Consider the following 21,300-nt stretch of genomic DNA (forward strand, 5'->3'; position numbering starts at 1 on the left):
CAGTGGGCCACCGTTAGAGCTGACTGAGGCAGCCACTCGCAATCAACCTACATAGCTGAGAATGGGGTAGGTGTAGTTTCGGAAAGAAGCTAGGGTTACCATTACTCTGGAAGAGGGGACATAAGTGCTGGGCAGCCAACAACAGATGTCCTCCACTCTTTTCCATAAATTTGACAACACGAGATTAGCATCACCTGTGGATGACCTACTCCAACCCAGATTGACCTTTTATGCACTGATTGGATGGCACCACGGCACACTGGTAGCACCTGGTTTGAATCCCAGTTACCAGACATATGACGTGAAGAGGGGATGATGCCACCTACCTCAGAGAGTGGCTGTGGGGTAATGAACATAAAACCCCAGCATGCGCCTGCCACGTGGTAAGCTTTCAATAAGTGAGAGCTATTCTTTTACTTAAAAAGTGACTCAAATTCATCCTGCAGACAGCAAAGCATCCCTTCTAAATTCACCCTCAAATTTGGGATCCTTCCTCCCTTCTCTCCACCTCTGAGCCACTAACTGATCCAAACGTCACACCCTGAAAGAGGCAGTGGCAGGGGCCGGGGCACGGGGCACGGGGCACACTCACCCAGGAGGTCGCCCTGTGTGACTGTGGAAGCCCGTTTGCTCTCCTCTTACATGAGCCACTTGTCCTAGGTGGTCCACAGGAGCCCTTTTCAACAGTGACGGTAATACATAGTCTTCTGAGTCACTGTCTTGCCCTTTTGACCTTATGCCACATGCCAGTCCTCCACTTAGGGACATCAGAAGCATCTAGACAGCTAAACCGTCTAGCCAGGTCCCTTGGTTTTCATCAATACCTGATATGGGAGACTGGAGGTGATTAGCCAAAAAACTGTTTTATTCCATTTACTATTGCAGAGTCAGCAAAGAAGCTGCTAAAATAAAATATGAATTTTGGCAGAATTGATACTTAGAGTATTCTAATTTGTCTTCCTCCTTCTTCTCCCATCCTCTCCAACACACACACACACACACACACACACACACACACACACACACACAGAGGCACACTTGGAGTTCACTTGGTTAGAAAAGCTAACTCTCTAGCGTTTGAAGTAGCTTTCAGCACTGAGGGCAATATTAAACTGGATATGCTAGTGGCTTCCCCTGAGGTACCCTGAGTTTCCTTCAGTCAAATATCTCTTCCTTCAAATGTACACTTTTCTTGATAGGAAAAGAGAGCGTGCACGAGGCAAGGTCCGCGCTTGATAGGCAAGGATCTCTGGGAGGCGCTGGGCAGGCTGGTGGGGGCCTTCTGCCCTCTGCAGGTGTCTCGGAACCGTCCCACGTCATGACTGCTGTCGCTGTCCTCTGAAGGGCGGACGTGGGTGCGGGCGGGCGTGTGCCGCGGCGGAGATGGGGCTGAGGTTGCTCCCGATGGGCGCTGCCCAGAGCAGTCAGCTCCACGGAGGCCAGCGGCTAATGTGCCCTCCCGGAGCGAGCGCGGTCATGACGGAATGAAAATCTGGAATTCTGACACTTTCTTCCAAAAGTAAAGTGTATTTTTCTGCCACGTGTTTACCATTCACAAGGTATATGTTTTCCTGTTCACACCCGAATGGTCATTTCTCTGCACCATCTGCTCCATGTGGCTCAGACGCTGGCCTGGTCATCTGTCGCCTTGGTGTCACTCACTGGGAAGAAACTTCTACGTACTCATGTCACGAGTTTGTAGGACGGAGAAGTGCGCCACTGTTGCTGGCTCATAACGGACATCCACACAGGCCTCCGGAGGGTGAGGGAGAAAGCAAGCTAGCGATGGTTCCCCAACTCTGTTATTCTCTGTCTTCAGTCGTTTGTTGAAAATTACCCAATAACAGAGTCTGACAACTCAGCAAGTGATCCTACACAAGCCTCCTCAGTCGAAGTGCTTCCCATTTGTAAAGCAAAGGAAGTAACATTGCACTTGCCGGCCTCAGAGTGTTGCTGTAAGGACCAAATGAGGCCGTGCATGTGACCCTGTGACAAACAAGAGAAAGCATTTTACAAATACTGTTGTAATGACTCAAGTGAACGAGAGGGCTTATTTGGCATGGCTCAGTGTGTGTGTGTGTGTGTGTGTGTGTGTGTGTGTGTGTGTGTGTACTTCAGTTTGTTCTGAACTGAACCAACCTGAGCCGCTACGGACCTTCCCTCACCAGCATCCTCCCTTAAAGCCGCGCTAATTATGTTTGGGCTCTGCAAAATGATGAACACTGGGGAACAGACATTCCTCCCCAAACCGAGAATCTGCATCTGACGCTGGAAGACGCCTTGTGGCCACTGAGACCTCGTTGCTTCTAAAGAAGAGCGTGTTCTGGGCTTGTCCTACCACGGCCGTGATGGGGTCTTTTGCTCTTGATCTGAGCTCTGGCCTAACCCACCAGTTCACGGGCAGGTGCTGGGGTCCATCAGAGACTGCGCAGTGGAGGGTTGTTTAGGGGGGAATAAAATAAAAGGAAGCTCCTAACACAGAATGTCGTTTTGCTGCTGTCCTCATGTTAACGTATGCCCGTCCTGTATCCTTTGTCGTTGTCGTTGTTAGAGGTGGGGGTACAATTTTCTTTTCGTTGGTACTAAGGCCATGCTTGGTATAATGTATGTATTTTCCAATAGACAGTCTCAAAATAAAGAGATAAACAGCTAATACCCCTCCCACCCCGCACTGCTGCTCTCCACGTCTTTGCTTTGCGAGTTAATCACGGCCCGAGCGGCCTCCGCGCCCAGCATCCTTGATGAACGTCCCCCGCCAGCCTTCAGCTGTGGACTCCTCACGCGGTCACGGCCAGCCCTCCAGGTCCCTGCCGCCCACTTCCCTGCAGGAAGTCTCCCCGCCGGTGGCGGCGTTGTGCGCGGTGGAGACGCCGCGTGCCAAGGCCGGGTGGCGGGCTCTGGCCACAGAGGCGGCGGCGTCAGTCTGGCAGCGTCCCTACGCCACGCACAAGCGGCAGCCTGAGGAGTGAGTTATTGGCCCTCCCCGTAGCATGGTGCTTCTGAGGTGACACTGCGTAAATGTCACCTCATTTGTCTTCCCGATGCCCCTCAGAAGCAGGGAGTCCCATGAAACCCACCGAGGAAGAACTGGTGGCTCTTACGGGGCCGTCCCGCCAGGTGGGGGCTGGGCAGCAGGGCCCGTGGAGAGGTTTCACCTGCTCCCTCGTTTTGCACCTTCAGAACCGCGGCCCTGCGGTTCCCGCCAGCGCGATCCACTCCACAGACCTTCCGTGTCCCCTGCGCTGGGCCGGGGAGACTGACGTCAGGGCCAGTGTCCACGCCATTAGGGAGCCCTAAGGGAGCCGGAGAACTAGGGAAAGGACGGCCACCAGCCACGAGGTGGCACAGAAGGCTTCCCGGAGGAGGCGTGGCTGGAGCTGCCTCAGAAAGGATGAGGAGGAGTCAGCAAGGGAGGAAGGGGAAGGAGGAGGGGAGGGGAAGGCAGTTTAAGGGGAGGCTGGGAGCTGTGGAGGGCAGAAGCGAGGCTACATCAGGAGCCAGAGGCCACATCCCAAAGGGCCTTCGTCTTCTGTCGTGCTGAGGACTTTGGACTTGGTCCACAAGTCGAAGGAGCTCAGTGCTTCCCTCCAGCTCTCCCGCTGCACCAAAAAAGCCCCGAAAATACACACACGCTGTTTTCCTAGCACAATTACTTCAAAGGCCTGACATCCTATAATTTTTTGATATATGGATGAATGAATGAATGATTTCTCTGTGGACTGTCCTGATGTGAGTGGGTAGCTGGTTTCATACTCTTCCGAAGTGGGGCAGAAAAGGCCCGTTTAAGCAAAGCGGGGCAGAGAGAACTCTGCACGTCCCCGGGAGAGGGCCCGGGCCACGAGGCCGCCCGTCCAGCGCAGGTGGTGTCTAAAGCTGTGTGTCATCGGCCGGCTCGGGGCACTGCATGAATCAGAGACAGTCGGGCTTCCTCGACAGGGCAGAGCGGTTTCCGCTGAAGCAAGCACGACACGGAGAGAAAGATGCGTTGGGAGGGCTGCTCAGGGAAGGGGCAGAGAGGGGGTCCGGTTGCCAGGGCTGTGCGTGTCACGGGCGTGTTTGTGATTTAGGCGCAGGGCTTCGGGGAGATGGGGCCATTCACAGTGAAGATCAGAGAAAATGTGTACCGCGTATAGGATACGAAGGGACAGGAAAGGCCCAGTGCTTGGCAGCAATTTTCCTTGCGTCCCTGTCCTCCGAGTCCTCTGTCCTCGGCGTGGCCGGGCAGTGGCTTCCCTGCCCCTCGTAATAGACCTGCCAGGCGGCAGCCAGCCGCTCACCCTGCACCTGGCGCCGGCCCCGGCACACCCCGCTTCTCTGGGCTTTGCTGTCTTGTATGCCAAGCGCTTACTAACCTAACTCGTGAGACTCTCCCACCAGGATTTTCTGGATATTTCTGAACTTACTCCAATGATTTGGACCTGCCTGGAGTATCCTCTCAGGTGTTTGTCTTCTATCGTGGATTCTCAGCGGGCCCTGCACCCACAATCAACCAGGTGTTCCAAAGACTGGGGTGGGGGGCACACAGAGGACAATCACTTGTGAATGTTAGGGACATTGGAAATAAGTGACCACACAGATTATTTCTAAGATTCCTTCCAGCCCCACCCCCCAGGGCTGATTCCTCCACAGTATTCTTAGATTCAGAAGTTCCCCTGCAACCTAAAGCAAGCCTGGGTTTTTCTTGTCAATGTCCCATTTTCTGAGTATAAACACTGTCCGTCCTATGGGGTTTGTGTCCCGTACTCTGTCCCACATCCAGCAGAGATAACGTCTGAAGAGGTGGCTTCTGTTGGAAAATGTTTAGATAGTCTTAAGAGGAAGAGCACTGTAACTTATGACATCCAAAAAGAAAATTGTCCTGGCAAACCAAGGCTTTTTATATCAATAGCCAGACTTCGTAGTCATTAGAAGGTTTCCTACTGATTTCATTTTGGCTGGAGACTTTGTAGCCTTTGAATGATTTTGCATGTGGGGTGGGGCCGGCTTCACATCTGGACAGATGAGACTGTGACCTGGGGGAGTTCAGGCAGGTGGAGGCTGGCCCCAATACTCTTCCCCACCCAACTCTACCAACCTATCCCTACTGAAAACCCCACCTTTGCAGCTTCAGCCTGTTGTTTTGAGGTTTTGATGACAAAGTTGTTGGATACATATAGCCACCAACGCAGGGGAAAGAGCACGAATTAAAGAGATGAAGGTACCAAAGAAAGATCTTGCCAACTCCATTATTTCTCCCAGGGTCAGCCCTAGTTAGGATCAGAATATAAAAAATGTCCCAGTATGAAAGATCTTAAGGACAAGCTAGTTAATCCCACATTTTACATAAAGGGAAACGGAGGCCCAGAGCGGGGAGGCACATTGCCCAAGGATGCTCTGCTGCTTAGGTGGCAGCGGGTCTAAAACCTGGATGTCCTGACGCCCAGAAAGAAGGGTGCCTCTCGGAGACAACAGGCATGATTAGCAGCAATTTTCGGGGGGCCAAATCACTTTGAAATATGAAAACTGAAATGGCTGAAAAACTAGAGAAAAATTTTCAAAATGGCTTTCTGACTCTGGGTAAACAGTAACCACATTTTTTTTGCCTGTTGGAGGCCTGGTTTTTAATCACTCCACAAGCAGTTTTCATTTCTGTAGTAAAATTGCTTGTGGTTCTATTTAATTTGTTTCTGCAGGAGCCAGCTTTGGCGAAGATCTCCAAGGAGCTGGCGGGCATTTTAGCACAGCACGCACAGCCAGTCAGTGAGAAACGCTTCCCGACGTGGAGGAAATTCCTCCAAACATTCCTCAGTCAAGGTAAATAAGACTGTAAAGTTCCTATTGAGGATTAGTCTACACAACCTTGGATCCTAGTTCTGGGTCAACTGGGGCCAATTTAAATCCTTTGCATCTCCAGTGTTGGTTTAGAAAAGTGCTCCCACCGTTTTCTTTTTTAAATGTTGCCTAAATATTGATCTTGCACCCAGCCTCTTAAGTAAATAGGGACGAGTATACCAAGCGTGGCAGGCGTAGCTCCAGATTCTGGGCCTTTCCCTGCACGCCGCAGACTTCTCCCAAGAGCGGGCTTTGCAGTCAGACCACCTGGGCCTGAACCTCACCTGTAACCTTGAGTGAGCAAAGTTCTCAAACCCTCGGAGGCCCAGTTTCCTCACTCTCCCACCTCGCAAGGTTGTCGGGAGGACTCGGTGAAATGCAGATATGGAGGCTCCCACCGCAGAGCCCGACGCAACAAGGCTCCTCAATAAATTTCAGTTTCCCCCTCTGTTTTCCGGGAAAGCAGAAATGGTCTCACTTCCAGTTCTGAAGGTAGAATTTCCCAATAAGGCTCCTCTACAGTTCGGGAACAAAGCCAGCCTGCGTTCCTTTCTTCCTCCTCCTCCTGCCTCGGCCTCACTTTCTAAGGACATTGGGAGACCCATGAATGAGGGATGGTGGAGTGAATGTGGGGGTCCCATGCCAGGGCTCTCAGCCCCCAGGAGGCTACAGTGGGAGATATTCCTATGTGCTTACCCACGGGCACGAGAAGAGAGGGTTAGTATCACAGACCACTCTATTCACTGCTGTCCAGTGATAATAATAATATATTAGCAGCAACAATATATAATGATAAAATTATGTTATATCGGATGATAACAACAGCTGCAACAGCACAGGGATGATAACAGCACAGTGATGATAACAGCACAGTGATGATAACAGCACAGTGATGATAACGGCACAGTGATGATAACGGCATAGTGATGATAGCAGCACAGGGATGATAGCAGCACAGGGATGATAACAGCACAGGGATGATAACAGCACAGAGATGGTAGCATGACAAGCACAGACAATGCTTATGATGCACCAGGCATTATTCTAAATATACATATACAAATACACATATGTACGTGTGCTGTCCACCCAGCTACCACATCCATGATGAGGTAGGTACCATTATCACACTCACCTTACAGAGGCAGAAACTGAAGTACAAGATTAACTTATCCCAAATCGCTCTGCTGACACGTAGAAGCGCCCATGAAAGCCTACGTCTGCGTTGCTCCGGGAGTCTTGGCCAGAGCCCGTAGGTATGTTTATCAAGGAGCGCATCTTAGCTCAGGGGATGAGAAGGAATTGGAAAGGCCAGAGCTGTCAGTGGTTAGTGGACACCCTGTTCATGAATTCTTTAACCAAGGGGCTGAATGGCAGCCATCTAGCAAGAATGCTGAAAAGGGTTCTTTAAAGGAAGAGCACAGAGAGGGGGTTGGGCTACATAACTTCTAATGTCCTCTGAGCTCTTAAAATTCTGTGATTCTATAAATGTCCACATGCACCCACTGACAGAAAAGTCAAAGTAAGAAAGCCAACACCCTGCTTAAAGGGAAGAAAATAAAGTAGCTTCTATAAAAATGATCAAGAATAAGGGATTTTTACCAGCCTGAGCAAGAGTGAGAACCCATCTCTACAAAAAATATAAAAATTAGCCGGGCATGGTGACATACACCAGCTACTCAGGAGGCTGAGGCAGGAGGATTACTTGAGCGCAGGAGTTTGAAGTTGCCGTGAGCTACAATGACGCCACTTGCACTCTAGCCTGGGAGACAGAGCAAGACTGTCTCAAAAACAACAACAACAACAACAACTTGTAAGTCTTGTGTTTTCAAAGCTTCTGCCTAGGACTGAGCCCAGTGCATACAGCAGGCCCCGTATTAATGTTCCCTGCTGGACCACAGTATGCCCAGGTTTCCTGACTCTAAAGTCACCACCTCCTACCAGCTTCCACTATTACCTGTTTCATTCCATTCCTGCTCTCGCAGGTGGGCTTATGGCCACAAAATGTGCTTACGATTTTATTTCTAAATTGCCATAGGATTATATCAAAGGCAATACATGTTTATAGAAGAGGAATTAGTTGCTTTGAAATGAAAAAATTAACAGTGAAAAGGGTTAGGGTCACCATGCAGAGAAGACCACAAATAAGCTACTTTGAGACAGAATATCTAAAGTAATCTCGTACGTTAGGAAGGGCGACGTGTTTCCACTGGAACACTATCTTTCAACATGTAGGTGACAGCTAAAGCCGTAAAATTAACTAAGTCAGAGACTCACTAGGTTTTTTGTTTTTGTTGTTTTCTGTTGCATTTACCTTGCTAAATCCCCAAAAACTGGTATTTTGGTACAGCACATACCATGTTTCCCTGAAAATAAGACCTACCCATAAAATAAGCCCTAGCAGGATTTCTAAGCATGTGCGCAATACAAGCCCTACCCCGAAAATAAGACCTAGTGATGGGCGTGGCTACACAGCGCATCTGCACAACCCATGCATTTCGTCTCGGAGCAGGAAAGAAGGTGAGCAGCCCTTCTCATCTGCCCCATCGTGACAGCTACTATCCCAGAGGTGACCGGAAAGGTGCGGGCAGCCCCACCAACAAGGTCAGCTCCCCCTGTCAGGTCCCAGCCATCCTGTGCATGCTGCAAGCTGAGGCTTTGAGGGGAAACTAACACATCCCCTGAAAATAAGCCCTAGGGTGTCTTCTTGAGGAAAAATAAATATAAGACCCTGTCTTATTTTCGGGGAAACACGGTACTACTGGACCCCATTCGAAGAAAATAATATCTTGAACCAACCAAATACATAAGTTAGGGGTTGAATGTATATTCTCTAAAATCAGTGTTTCTTCTGAATCTTGGTGTTTATTAGGGCTACCTCTGATCAAATTTATAGACATTTAAGGAAAGTGCCTTTTGCATGAAGTAACAGATGACTGCATTTGAGAATTGCTAAAATCTCAGGACTTAACCATATATGCTGTTCAAAGTCTGTGGCTTTTACTTATGGGCAGAGGTCCCCCAACCCCAGCAAATTTGCGAAATGCAGGCCAAGTGTGTCTTAATGCTATCAGGTTCTAGAGGCCACGTGTCTAGGGAACACTTAGTTGTTTTTGCTTTTAAATCAAGATATCTAACTCTTCACAAGTAATAACCCTTTTTATTTTTTCTACAAAAGGGTTATACACAGTAAGATTTGTAAGTTAGGCCTAAAAACAGAAGATCCGGGCTATGAGATTTTTATGGACACCACTGAGGTTGCCCACAAAATTAGAAAGTAAAATATAGCTGCTATGGCTGAGCATCAGATTTGCCTATATGGTTTTTGGCATTCAGAGCAAAAGGCAAAAGATAATAAATTATAAAGCTCTCGTTATCAGCAAGGAGAAAGCATAACTGGTCCTCAAAAATGGCAGCATCTCCTGGCTATTATATTTTTAAATGTTTTACAACTGGCTTTTATATAGGGAGTCCTTTGGCTGACATGATGGCCAGTGTGCTGTCTGCCTGCTAAACGCCCAAACCTGTCAAACCTGAGAAAAGCAGCGAAGTTGACCAGAAAGAGCACATTGAACATAAGGATACAAACTGTGGACTCTGGGCAGTTAATTCTCCCTGAGGGATTTGACCATAATTCTTGGGTTCACTGTTTATGTGATGAATGGGCACAGACTAGATGATCTTCACAGTGTCTTTCTAATTATGGTCAGAATCAAAACCACCATGCATGGGGCCCTACTTATGTGCCAGGCATTGGGCTAAATACAATACACATAGTATCTCTAAGATTCACAACAACCTGGTGAGGTCGTTTTATTATGCCCACGTCACAGATGAAGAAAATAAGTTCAGAGAATTTCAGCTATTTGCCCAAAGTCTCCCAAGACAAGGCAGAAGCGGAATCTGAGCCCCAGTCCACCAAAGCCTGCGCTCTGTCTTCCTGCTCTCCATGGGCACAGTCCCTATAACTCGTCCGTTCACCCACTCCGTGCTCTTCCCACCAGGGGGCGTGGTCGAGGCGTTCCCACCGACAGACAATGTCACCAACCTGACAGTAGACATGCTGATAGAGCCCAACGGAGACATCAGTGTGCTGTCCACGGGGGACCAGTTTCACGCCGATGGCCCCTTCATCTCCTCCGGTACCACCGTGCCTCAGACCTCAGTGAATCCCGAAGCTCTCAGTTATTTGTGCCTCCAAATCGGAAAGGCCTGCAAAATGAGAGATGTGGTTGGTTACTTTTCTGTAGATTTTGTGACTTTTATTGATCCGGACACCTTGGAACAGCAGGTAAGTCAAATGGAGCTCACGTGAAATATTAAAATATGTGGGGACTCCATACCCTACATACCAACGCAATGGGGAGTATGTGGGAGCTTCTAAAACTCAGGGCTCCTCTGATGAGCTGACTCTAAATTCAGCATCTACATGGCCCGCACCAATGCTCGAGACCAGGCTTTCTGTCCGGATGCCCAGGGCCAGGGTCATCTTGTTCAGGTACGGTTGGAGTTTAAATGACTGAAACCCCCATAGCTCTGTTGACTGGGCCCTCAGTTCTGTCCATTGGTGCTACGCCTGTGTATTGTGAGACTATTTCATGCCATGCAGAGATTGAACTTGTCTAAAGCCTGTTCTGAAATAGAAAATCAATCACTGGATAGGAGTCAAGAGCTCTTGTATCTGTTCCTGTGCTTAGTAGTAGTTCACCAGCAACTTAGATTGTCAATCTTTTTCTTTTAAAAATGTATTGGGAGGGCCGGGCGTGGTGGCTCATGCCTGTAATCCTAGCTCTCTGGGAGGCCGAGGCGGGTGGATTACTCGAGGTCAGGAGTTCGAAACCAGCCTGAGCAAGAGCGAGACCCCATCTCTACTATAAATAGAAAGAAATTAATTGGCTAACTAATATATATATATATATATATATATATATATATATATATATATATAAAATTAGCCGGGCATGGTGGCGCATGCCTGTAGTCCCAGCTACTTGGGAGGCTGAGGCAGAAGGATTGCTTGAGCCAGGAGATTGAGGTTGCTGTGAGCTAGGCTGACGCCATGGCACTCACTCTAGCCTGGGCAACAGAGTGAGACTCTGTCTCAAAAAAAAAAAAAAAAAAAAAAGTAAAAAAAAAAAAATGTATTGGGAAATACTTCAGAAATATAAAAAGGTCTAAATAATAATATAATCAATATCATGTGCCCCCCACCAGCTTGAGAAGTAAAGTGGTGTGGATACCATCTCCAGTCCTGTGTGTTCCTTGCCAAACGCATGGCCCCTCCACCTGGGGGACAGGAGGAAGCTACCGTCTTATATTTAGGGTTTTGATTCCCAATTCCCTTCCATATCTTAGCACTTTTACCACACATGGATATATGCAGAAATAACATGGTTTTATTTGGCATGTTTTCAAGCATATTGTAGATCACGACATTCTATACAGCATCATGGTCCAGTATGCTTTTATTTATTAAATACTGTATTGTGAGGTTCTTCGTGTGCACATGTGTGGCTCTGATGTATAATATTCTGGATAAATAATTTTTAGCCTTTTTTGCTTTGCCCTTTCCCCCCCAAAATTATAATGTTTAAATTCACTACCTATTTCACAAGACTTAATTTTAAAATCATTCAGTGACCCCTGCCTAGGTGCTGGGCGTCCAGACCTCGGTCCGGAAGGCGAAGTGTCCTCCCAGCCCCTCCCCCCGTGGCCGCTGGCCATGGCGCCGTGCACAGACTCCAGTTGTTTTACATTCACTGTTCTCAGCTTTACGGTTCTCCATTTCAGTCAGATGACGTTTCAAAGTGAGAGTTTATGTTTTTGGCAGTTTTCAGCTTGTTCGATAATCATTTTCCATGTGCCTTCCCCGGCCCTCCGTCGGTTTCACATTCTGTTCTCAGGCCCCCACGTCGGGAGGGAAAAGGACAAACTGAAGGCCATTCAGACATCTACCTGGGTGCGAGGGAGAAAGCAGGGTGGCAGGGAAGCGGGGGAAGGAGACAGGCTCCCCTGTCATGAGAAAGGAGGGTTGAACCTGGGGTCCCCGGGGCGGTAGGGAGCGTGGAGCCATGGGAACAGCTGGCCTGTGGCTTGGTGCAGGGAGACTTGCACACAGCCACCGGAGGGATCTTCTCGAAACGCAGTGTTGTCTTGTCCTGGGCTTCCCACCCTTCCAGGCTTCTGAAAGATCCCACCCTCCCGCTGGCTGGTCCCATGTACCTGGCCAGCTTTGTGTCACCCTAGCTCCCCTCTCTTTCTCTCTGGTCCATCCACACACACAGCCTCTCTGAGTGCCTCTTACTCTTCACACTACCCTCTGCCACAGGGCCTTGGCACACGCTGCCCCTCCGCCTGAGGGGCCCTTGCCTCATCTTTCCACCTAGTTAACCCCCTTCCCATCATCATATTTCAGCTCAAGCCACACTTATTAAAGCCTTTCCCGTCCTTCCTGGAAGAGTCAAATTCTCCTGTTTCAGGTTCTCGTATCCTCGTGTAGCTCTCCCTCACACCACTTACCTCATTGCAATTTCAAACTTATTTATGTGAGTGTCTGATTAACGTCTACCTCCCCATAGGCTGTGAGCTCCCGGAGGAGACGTGCTATGTCTGTCTCTGCCCTCCACGGTGTTCCCAGCACCTATCTCTGCCCTGGGACAAAGTAGGTGCTCAGTAGATATTTGCTGAATGAACGAACGAACAATAGAGGTTTCTAGCACGTGCTGGATGGTGTCATGAAGGCTTTTAGAGAAGGAGCTCAGACATTCATTGGATGAGTGGGATTGATGGATATTAACCCAAGATTCTCTGATTTTATCATACTATGAGTTCTCCTTGTCCCTCCCCATTGATACTTGAGTATATATAGTCACTTGTGTTACAATTATCAATAGAACATTGAAGGAAGTTCTCAGTGACCACACCAAAGGGCGTTTCTATATTAGCAAAGGGAAATGTTTCTGTTCTCTGTATATAATAGATGATTTGCAAATCACTGGCATAGTCTCTACCCATTTTGCAAGTGCTATCACTTCAGAAAGTACCTTAACATCTTTTCTAATTGGAATGCCCTGTGATGCCAGCAAAGAGTCTGGCAGGCATATTATCAACCTCTCATTTTTGCCAATCTAACAGATAAAAAATGTCATTTTATTTTTACTCAGTATTTCTTTATTAATGATGATGAACATTTCTTTGTATGCTTGTTAATCCACTTATATATCTTTTCTTACTTCTCTGATCATGTCTTTTGCCCCCTTTAAATTTGACTATAATGCAAATGTTGATTTTTAGGAGCTCTTCGTAGATGAGGAACTCTTGTTCTTTGAATGTTGTGCATGTGGCAAATACCTTCTCTCGGATTATTTGTGACCTTCCTTCCTTTTTTTTAGGCCATGTTTCTCCACCCTAAAATCACTATTTCTTCCTTTGTAATTGATTAGTAATATTTTGTAGAGAGGTGCTTAAAGTATCCCAATATCTTATTTCTCATCAAATTCCACCCATAAAGTTTAACAGATATTACTAACTTTTTCCTGAATCCACTATTACTATGATAGTGATACTTTTCTATTTCTATCATTTTTTTCTACATTTATTAGTTGTCAATCTACTGCAAGGAAGAATTTTTGCTTCTCCACCTTTCATTTATATATATATGTATGCATGTATTTTTATCAGTATGAACTCATGGGTTTCTATTTTATTTAATGGGCTGTATTTTGATACTTTCATATTTTGATGCTCAAATTGTCCCAGATTTGGCCAGTTGGAGACCCTGCAGGGTGGTTCTTACATTCTTTTGATATGTTCTTATCATTCTTTGAGCATTGTCTTACTTTCTTGCACAATAAGATGTTCAAAGTTTATTTTCTATTTTCCCTACCCTAGACCTAGGATCAACTGAGAAGCCCTGGTTCCTTCAGCAGAGGAGGATATTAAAATCTGGGCTGTTGGGCCGGGCGTGGTGGCTCACGCCTGTAATCCTAGCACTTTGGGAGGCCGAGGCGGGCGGATTGCTCAAGGTCAGGAGTTCGAAACCAGCCTGAGCGAGACCCCGTCTCTACCAAAAATAGAAATAAATTAATTGACCAACTAAAAATATATATACAAAAAATTAGCCGGGCATCGTGGCGAGTGCCTGTAGTCCCAGCTACTTGGGAGGCTGAGGCAGTAGGATCGCTGAGCCCCGGAGATTGAGGTTGCTGTGAGCCAGGCTAATGCCATGGCACTCACTCTAGCCTGGGCAACAAAGTGAGACTCTGTCTCAAAAAAAAAAAAAAAAAAAAAAATCTGGGCGGTTAGTGCTCTCATCCTGCTGGGGTGTCATTGCTTCTGGGACAGAGCTAGGAAATATATGTGTTATATATGTATAGTAAATATGTACAATTATATACATATGCACACACAAGCACATATATACATATACATACATACATGTATGCATCTATTACTATTTCTATGTCTATCAGTGTGTGTGTGTATATATATATATTTATTTATTTATTTTTAGATAGGGTCTCTCTCTGTCACCTAGGCTGGAGTGCAGTGACACTAACATAGCTCCCTGCAGCATTGAGCTCTTGAGCTCAAGTGATCCTCCCGTATTGGTATATATATTTTAAAACCATGAGTTCCTGCCAATATCTCCAATTGTAAACCAACATTCAAGATTCTTTCTAGACTTCCCCTTTTCTATGCTTAGAAATGGATATCCCAATCACACTGATTTGGGGCACAATTATAATCTATATACATTGTGTACATGTATCAGAATATCACAAGTATCCCCAAAATATGTACAACTGTCATATGTCAATTTAAAAAATACAAAGAAAACCCCAACCTGATCTTGTTATTTTAGTTAACAAAGAAAAAATAAAGCCAAATAGAGCTGGACACATAGTAACTGTGTATATTTACAAAACAAAATCTCATGGGGTTGGAATCAATATATCTAGAGCAGGGGCTGATAAACTGTGGTTCACAGGCCAAATCTGGCCCAACATGCATTTTATGTAAATAAAGTTTTATTGGAACTCTAAAAAAAAAAAAAAAAAAAAAAAAAAAACCTCCAACAGTGAAAAATTGTCTTTTTCACTCAATGTATTTATTAATAATTATCCACTCAATCAATTTACTTATTTGGCTAATGTAACCAGTCTGCCACCTGCTCCTGTCATCTCCTTTGCCTGCCACGTCCATGCCCCGCCCCCACTTGCCTTATGTGCTTGGACACCAAACCTGTCATATGGTCAGTAAGTTTATTTGTAATGCTTGTCATCGTACTAAAGTTTCATATAATAAAATCTAGCTCTTTTTTCTAGAGTGTTGTATTACCTTGAGTTTATCTCTCTCTCGTGTTTAGTTTTCTCAGCTGTAAAATGAGGTTAGCTTACTTGACTTCTGAAGAAACTTCAGTTCAAAAAATTATTGATTTCAATAACATTTTTACAGTACTTATTTTTTGTATCAGCAAATTCAAAATTTAATAGTAATAAGAAGAGGAATTCACTTTTTAAAAATTGTCACCCGGAAATAGTCACAAAGATGTATACACACATATTAATCACTACATTATTAAGAATAGCAAAACATTTCAAATAGCCTAAATTCCAATAATAAAGAATTTTTAAAGCAAACTATGATAGATCAATGGAATTGAGCACCACAGAGACAATAAAACTAGTATTATTGGCCGGGCGCTGTGGCTCACGCCTGTAATCCTAGCTCTTGGGAGGCCGAGGCGGGCGGATTGCTCAAGGTCAGGAGTTCAAAACCAGCCTGAGCAAGAGCGAGACCCCGTCTCTACTATAAATAGAAAGAAATTAATTGGCCAACTGATATATATATAAAAAAAAATTAGCCGGGCATGGTGGCGCATGCCTGTAGTCCCAGCTACCCGGGAGGCTGAGGCAGAAGGATCACTCCAGCCCAGGAGTTTGAGGTTGCTGTGAGCTAGGCTGACGCCACGGCACTCACTCTAGCCTGGGCAACAAAGCGAGACTCTGTCTCAAAAAAAAAAAAAAAAAAAAAAAAAACTAGTATTATTGAAGAATATTTAATAGGAAACTCTATAGACTAGCAGGAGGGTAAAAAGCAGATCACAAACAATATATGCAATACGATGATAATTTAATAAAAGGAAAAAACATACAAACACAGAGCAAAAGGGCTCTAAATATATACACTACAATGTTGCAAGTCACTCTTTCCAGATAGGAAGACTGAGGGTGTGCTAATCAGAAAATTGGTCGCCCAAAGTTGTCCACACTCTAATTCCCAAAATCTGTGAAGTTGCCTTACATGGCAAAAGGACTTGGCACATGTGATTAAGTTAAGAATCTTGAGACAGGAAGGTGATTCTGGATTATCCAGCCGGGCCCAGTGTAATCACAAGGGTCCTTGTGATTACAAGGGAGAGGAAGGAGGATCAGAGAAAGAGAGAGATTTGAAGATTCTATGCTGCTGACTTTGAAAAAGGAGGAAGGGACAGTGGGCCCATGAATGTGGATAGCTTCTAGAAGCTGGAAAAAGCAAGGAAACAGATTCTCCTCTAGAGTCTCCAGGAGGACGAAGCCCTGCCCACATCTTGATTTTAGCCCAGGGAGACTGCTGACCCACAGAACCTTAAAATAATAAATCCGTGTCCTTTTAAGCCTGTAAGTTTGTGGCAATTTGTTGCAGCAGCAATCAGAAACTAATATAGAGAGTAATTGCTATTTTGGTTTTTGTGCTCTCTGCATTTGCATTTTGAAAAGTAAACATGTATTATATTTCTAATCAGAAAAAAATCTGAATAATGATAATTATAAATTTGTGTAGAGTGTTATATTAATAGTTTGCAAAACACTCTCACATACATGATCTTACATACATACACATCTTGCAATAGACACAGGCAGAAAACTAAGGTGACTGCATCCATTTCAAATCCTTGCCTGCTGGCCCCAGCACCCCATAATTTAACCATGCTTGAGTGGCAGGAGCAAAGGGGCTGGCAACCAAGGAGAAGTAGATAAAATGACACTAGTGCAACAAGGACAGGTCCACAATATGAATCAGCTCCAGATTAGAATGTGGAGAATCCTGTCTATAGATGAAAGGAGATGAGAATGAGGTTCTAGAAATAACAGTTTGGGAAATGTAGGGTTTAAATATTGGGAACATCAGGCAGAACACAGGATCATTTGGGAATAAAAGAGAAAGGGGCCAGGCCGGGCACTGTGGTTCACGCCTGTAATCCTAGCACTCCGGGAGGCTGAGACGGATGGATCTTTTGAGTTCAGGAGTTCGAGACCAGCCTGAGCAAGAACAAGACCCTGTCTCTACTAAAAATAGAAACAAATTAGCTGGACAACTAAAAATATATAGGAAAAATTAGTCAGGCATGGTGGCACATGCCTGTAGTCCCAGCTACTTGAGAGGCTGAGGCAGAAGGATTGCTTGAGCCCAGGAGTTTGAGGTTGCTGTGAGCTAGGCTGATGCCATGGCACTCTAGCCTGGGCAACAAAGTGAGACTCTGTCTCAAAAAAAAGAAAAAAAGGGGGGTGGGGGCAGTCCTGGGAAATAACAATGATGGAGCATGGCACAAAAACCGCCCTTGTCAGTGGTTGTATGTAGGTCCAAAACTAGCCTTCAGAGATTGCACGCAGAAAGGATGGCACACTACAATGCACACAGCTGAAGGTGGCCGTATCAGAGATCTGGCCTTCCCACATGAGGGGGAGAGGAGGGTTTCTGCCCCAAATTATGGTGAAGGGATCCAAAGGCGAAGGCAAAGCTATTTCCAAAGGTTTGATGGGTCTTGGAGCCAGGGCCAATGATAGATAGTATCTAGTAGGTTCTATGAAGCACCTAGCAAAGGCTCTAGGTTGAGGAGGATTGAAATGTTCATTGAACAAACACCTTCCAAGGACCCACTCTGCCCTATGCTAGGTACTGAAAGAACAGAGATAAACAAGACATCTTCCCTATTATGAAGAAGCTTATGTCACATCCATCATCCAGTTTCATTTGATGTACATGCATATAATTGTTTTGCACTCTTACTGGCTCATAGGTATAAATATGGCCTCTATGAGATTTTTTTAATCCTCTAGAAAATGCATGAGCCTTGAATTTTTTTACCTCTTCATGATGTCTAACACAATGATGGTTATATTAGTCTTGCCACCTAATCACTATTGTTCGTTGATAGACTTTTGGAACTTCTAGATGACTCAGATTTTTTGAACTTACTCACTTTTGGGAAACTCTTAAACAAAACAAGTGTTTATTGAGCATCTGTTATGTACAAGCCATTATGCTAGATGCTAGAGTAGCTACAAAGATGTGAGTAGACAAGGAAGTGCCTGCCCTTAGGGAGTGCACAATCTAAGTTGGGGAGAGAGGCTTGAAAAATGAATGACAAGAAAAGGCTTGAGTGACAACTACACAGAACAATGAAAGAGACATCAAAAAGGTAATGTCAGTCTAACTGCCAAATGACTCTCTACTGAATTCAGACAGGAGAGAGATCCCTTCTGTTTGGAGCAATCAAGAAGGGTTTTTACAGAGTAGGTGGGATTTGAATAGAAAGATAATTAGGATTTGAAAGAGGTTATGAAGCAGTGTGTTCCAAGTGGGAAAGGGAGGTAGGGAAGGAGGGTAGGGAAAAAACACAGAGCATATCTGGATAAAAATGGTGATCTAAGTCTTACTACCATTATGTCTGACCCACCTAGTAGAAATGTGCGCTTGCATAGCATTCCTCAATCCCTGCTCTTCATAGCAAAGTCTCTAGACATGTAATAGGTTAGCAAAGATGCTTTCTGTCGAAATTCCTAGATTAAAAACGTCTTTGTTTTTAGATAATTGTGAGCTTTGGAAACAACTGTCTCCATTACAAGCATTGATAGTTATCACTTTAAAAAAAAAAAAAAAAAGGAAAGGAAAAGAAAGGAAATCCAATCTTTAAGAGTTCACACAAAAAACAGCTCCAGGTAATGACCTGTAGTCATGCCCTTCCTAGGTATGTAAGGTAGCTACAACAGGAAATAAGACTTGTCACAATGTACACATTGTGAGGAAACATAAAAGTGGAGACCCTGATGTATATCAGAGTATATTCCATATATTATGAAAAACTATTTCTAAGAATTTCTAAACACAGAATATCAACCCAGAGCAGAAAAAAAAATCTGAAAATAGTTTCATTGCAAGGCTAATGGGTTCTGGCCCGAGTCTTTCCAGTAACTAGTGCGATACCGTGGACTGTTCACTTGACCTCTCTGACCCTTGGTTTTTCATTAACATCCGATAAATTCCTGCCCTCCTTCTCACAGGATGTTCTGAGAGGCTGAGCAGATACAAGGTCCTGTTCTTATTAAATCAAATGGTGTAACCACGTGTAAAACTGTCACGGGAGTCCTCAGCATGTCCTCAATCTGTGAGTGGAATTGGAATTGAATTAGCATTATTTTTAAAAGTCACTGAGCATTATCATCATCTCAAAGTGATATATAAGCATCAAAAATGAATACATTTATTTCAGAGAATGGAAAAACCGAGGTCTACAGAAATATCATAATTCCTTCCTGTTCATTGCTACATACCCGGCACCCAGCACCCTGGCTAGCAAATAATAGATGCTCAATAAATATTTATTAAATGAATGAATGAATACTTCTCTCTGAGTCCCCCTCTAGTACTCTCATTTGCAAGATCTCCCTATCTCTGTTTTCAAGATATACAAAGTATTCACCAAGGGAGCCCGATGAGATTTACTTTTCCTCTTTAGGGAAGGTATTTTATTTATATGTAAGAAGGCTAACAGTGTATATCTGAATTAAAATTTAATAGGCCTTTGGTATAAACAGAAGTGCCTATTATTCAGTGTTTTTAAATGGTATAATAGGCACACTGTTAATCACAATTAATACCTACTAAAGGGAAAATAGATCCCAAAGGGTTTTGAAGTATTAAAGTAAAAGACCAATATTTGTGTCAATGAAAGAGGCGTGTAATATACAAGTAATAGTAATGATGATGGCAATGGTGATGACTTCTACAATAAGCACATAGACAATGATAGCAAATTTTACAGTGAAAATTACAGTTCTGTTTCTTAACAATGCGAGTGCAGGTAAACTAGTGGACCACTTTGCTATCTACGATATTACCGTCTGTGACTGTCCTTGAATATTTAGTTAACCCACCTTGACATTGAGGAAGATTGAACCTAAGCCTAAAAAATCAGCCCTTGGATAGAACTTTGTTTGGTTGGTCTACATGTAATAGACCCAGTTCTTCTGCTTACATCCACTTGACCCCCAGGGCTTCAAAAGATGCCCACCCTCATCATAGAGATCTTTGCTTCCTTTCACATGGAACTGAGACAGCTCTCTCTGGACTTTGAGATTTTTAACTAACTTTAACCACCGGAGACATTGCCAGGACAAGGGATATCCGGGCACTCACACTGCATCCTGCACTTTTTAGTAGATACCACATTTCTGCAGGATTCAGGAGGGCAGCGGGCAGCAGGTAGGAAAAAGGGAAAAGTCTCCCTGCTAATGCTAAGAAACACCAGAAGATTCTTTACACACAGTGTTTATAGCTTTTCCCCAAGCAGCACAAAAACAAAGCTGAAAATCTCCTTCCTACTTCCAGCTGTCACCTGAGGTCAAGACTTTGTGTGTGATAAATTTTCCTTAGCAAAATTGTCCTTTTTCTCTCCAACTTTATGGAGGTACAATTGACAAATAAAAGCTGTATACATTTTAGGTGTGCAACGTGATATTTTGATATGCGTATACATTGTGAAATGATTACCACAATCAAGCTAATTAACATATCCATCATCTCACATGGCCACCTTTTGTGTGTGTGGTAAAATCACTTAAGATCTACTCTCACCAAATTTCAATTGCACAATATGTGATTATTCACTATAGTACCCATGCTACACATTAGGTCTCCAGAACTCACTCATCTCATAACTGAAAGTTTGTACCCTTTAGCCAGCATCTCCCAATTTCCCCTACCTCCTGACCCATGGTAACCACCCTTCTATTTTCTGCTTCTCTGAGTTTAACATTTTTAGACTTCACACATATGGGAAATCATGCAGTATTTGTCTTTCTGTGACTGGCTTATTTCACTTAGCATAATGTCCTCCAGGTTCATCCATATTGTCACGAATGACAGCATTTCCTCTTTTTAAAAGCTAAATAATAATCTATTTTATACATGTACTCACCACAGTTTCTTTATCCATTCATATGGATATCCACAGAAACTTAGGTTGTTTCCGTATCTTGGCTATTGTGAATAATGGTGCAGTGAACATGGCAGTGCACATATCTCTTCAAGATTTTATAATATTGTCCTTGGATACATACCCAGAAGTGGGATTGCTGGATCATATATTAATAGTAGTTTTATTTTCAACTTTTTGAGAAACCTCTATACTGTTTTCCATGATGGCTACACCAATTTGCATTCCCA

The 21,300-nt window shown here is 44.6% G+C and overlaps 1 protein-coding gene across 1 annotated transcript in view; it reads left to right on the top strand.

The window, feature by feature from the left end:
* The window catches only part of IQCH (IQ motif containing H), a 223,007-nt gene that overhangs the window by 159,561 nt on the left and 42,146 nt on the right, over positions 1-21,300 (top strand). Inside the window, exons 16-17 of the mRNA XM_012740721.3 lie at positions 5,673-5,793; positions 9,816-10,102. Of these exons, the coding sequence (XP_012596175.2) occupies positions 5,673-5,793; positions 9,816-10,102 (408 nt within the window). The remainder of the gene's footprint in view (positions 1-5,672; positions 5,794-9,815; positions 10,103-21,300) is intronic.

The sequence above is a fragment of the Microcebus murinus genome, chromosome 6 (assembly GCF_040939455.1).
Source record: "Microcebus murinus isolate Inina chromosome 6, M.murinus_Inina_mat1.0, whole genome shotgun sequence".
Classification (NCBI taxonomy): Eukaryota; Metazoa; Chordata; class Mammalia; order Primates; family Cheirogaleidae; genus Microcebus; species Microcebus murinus.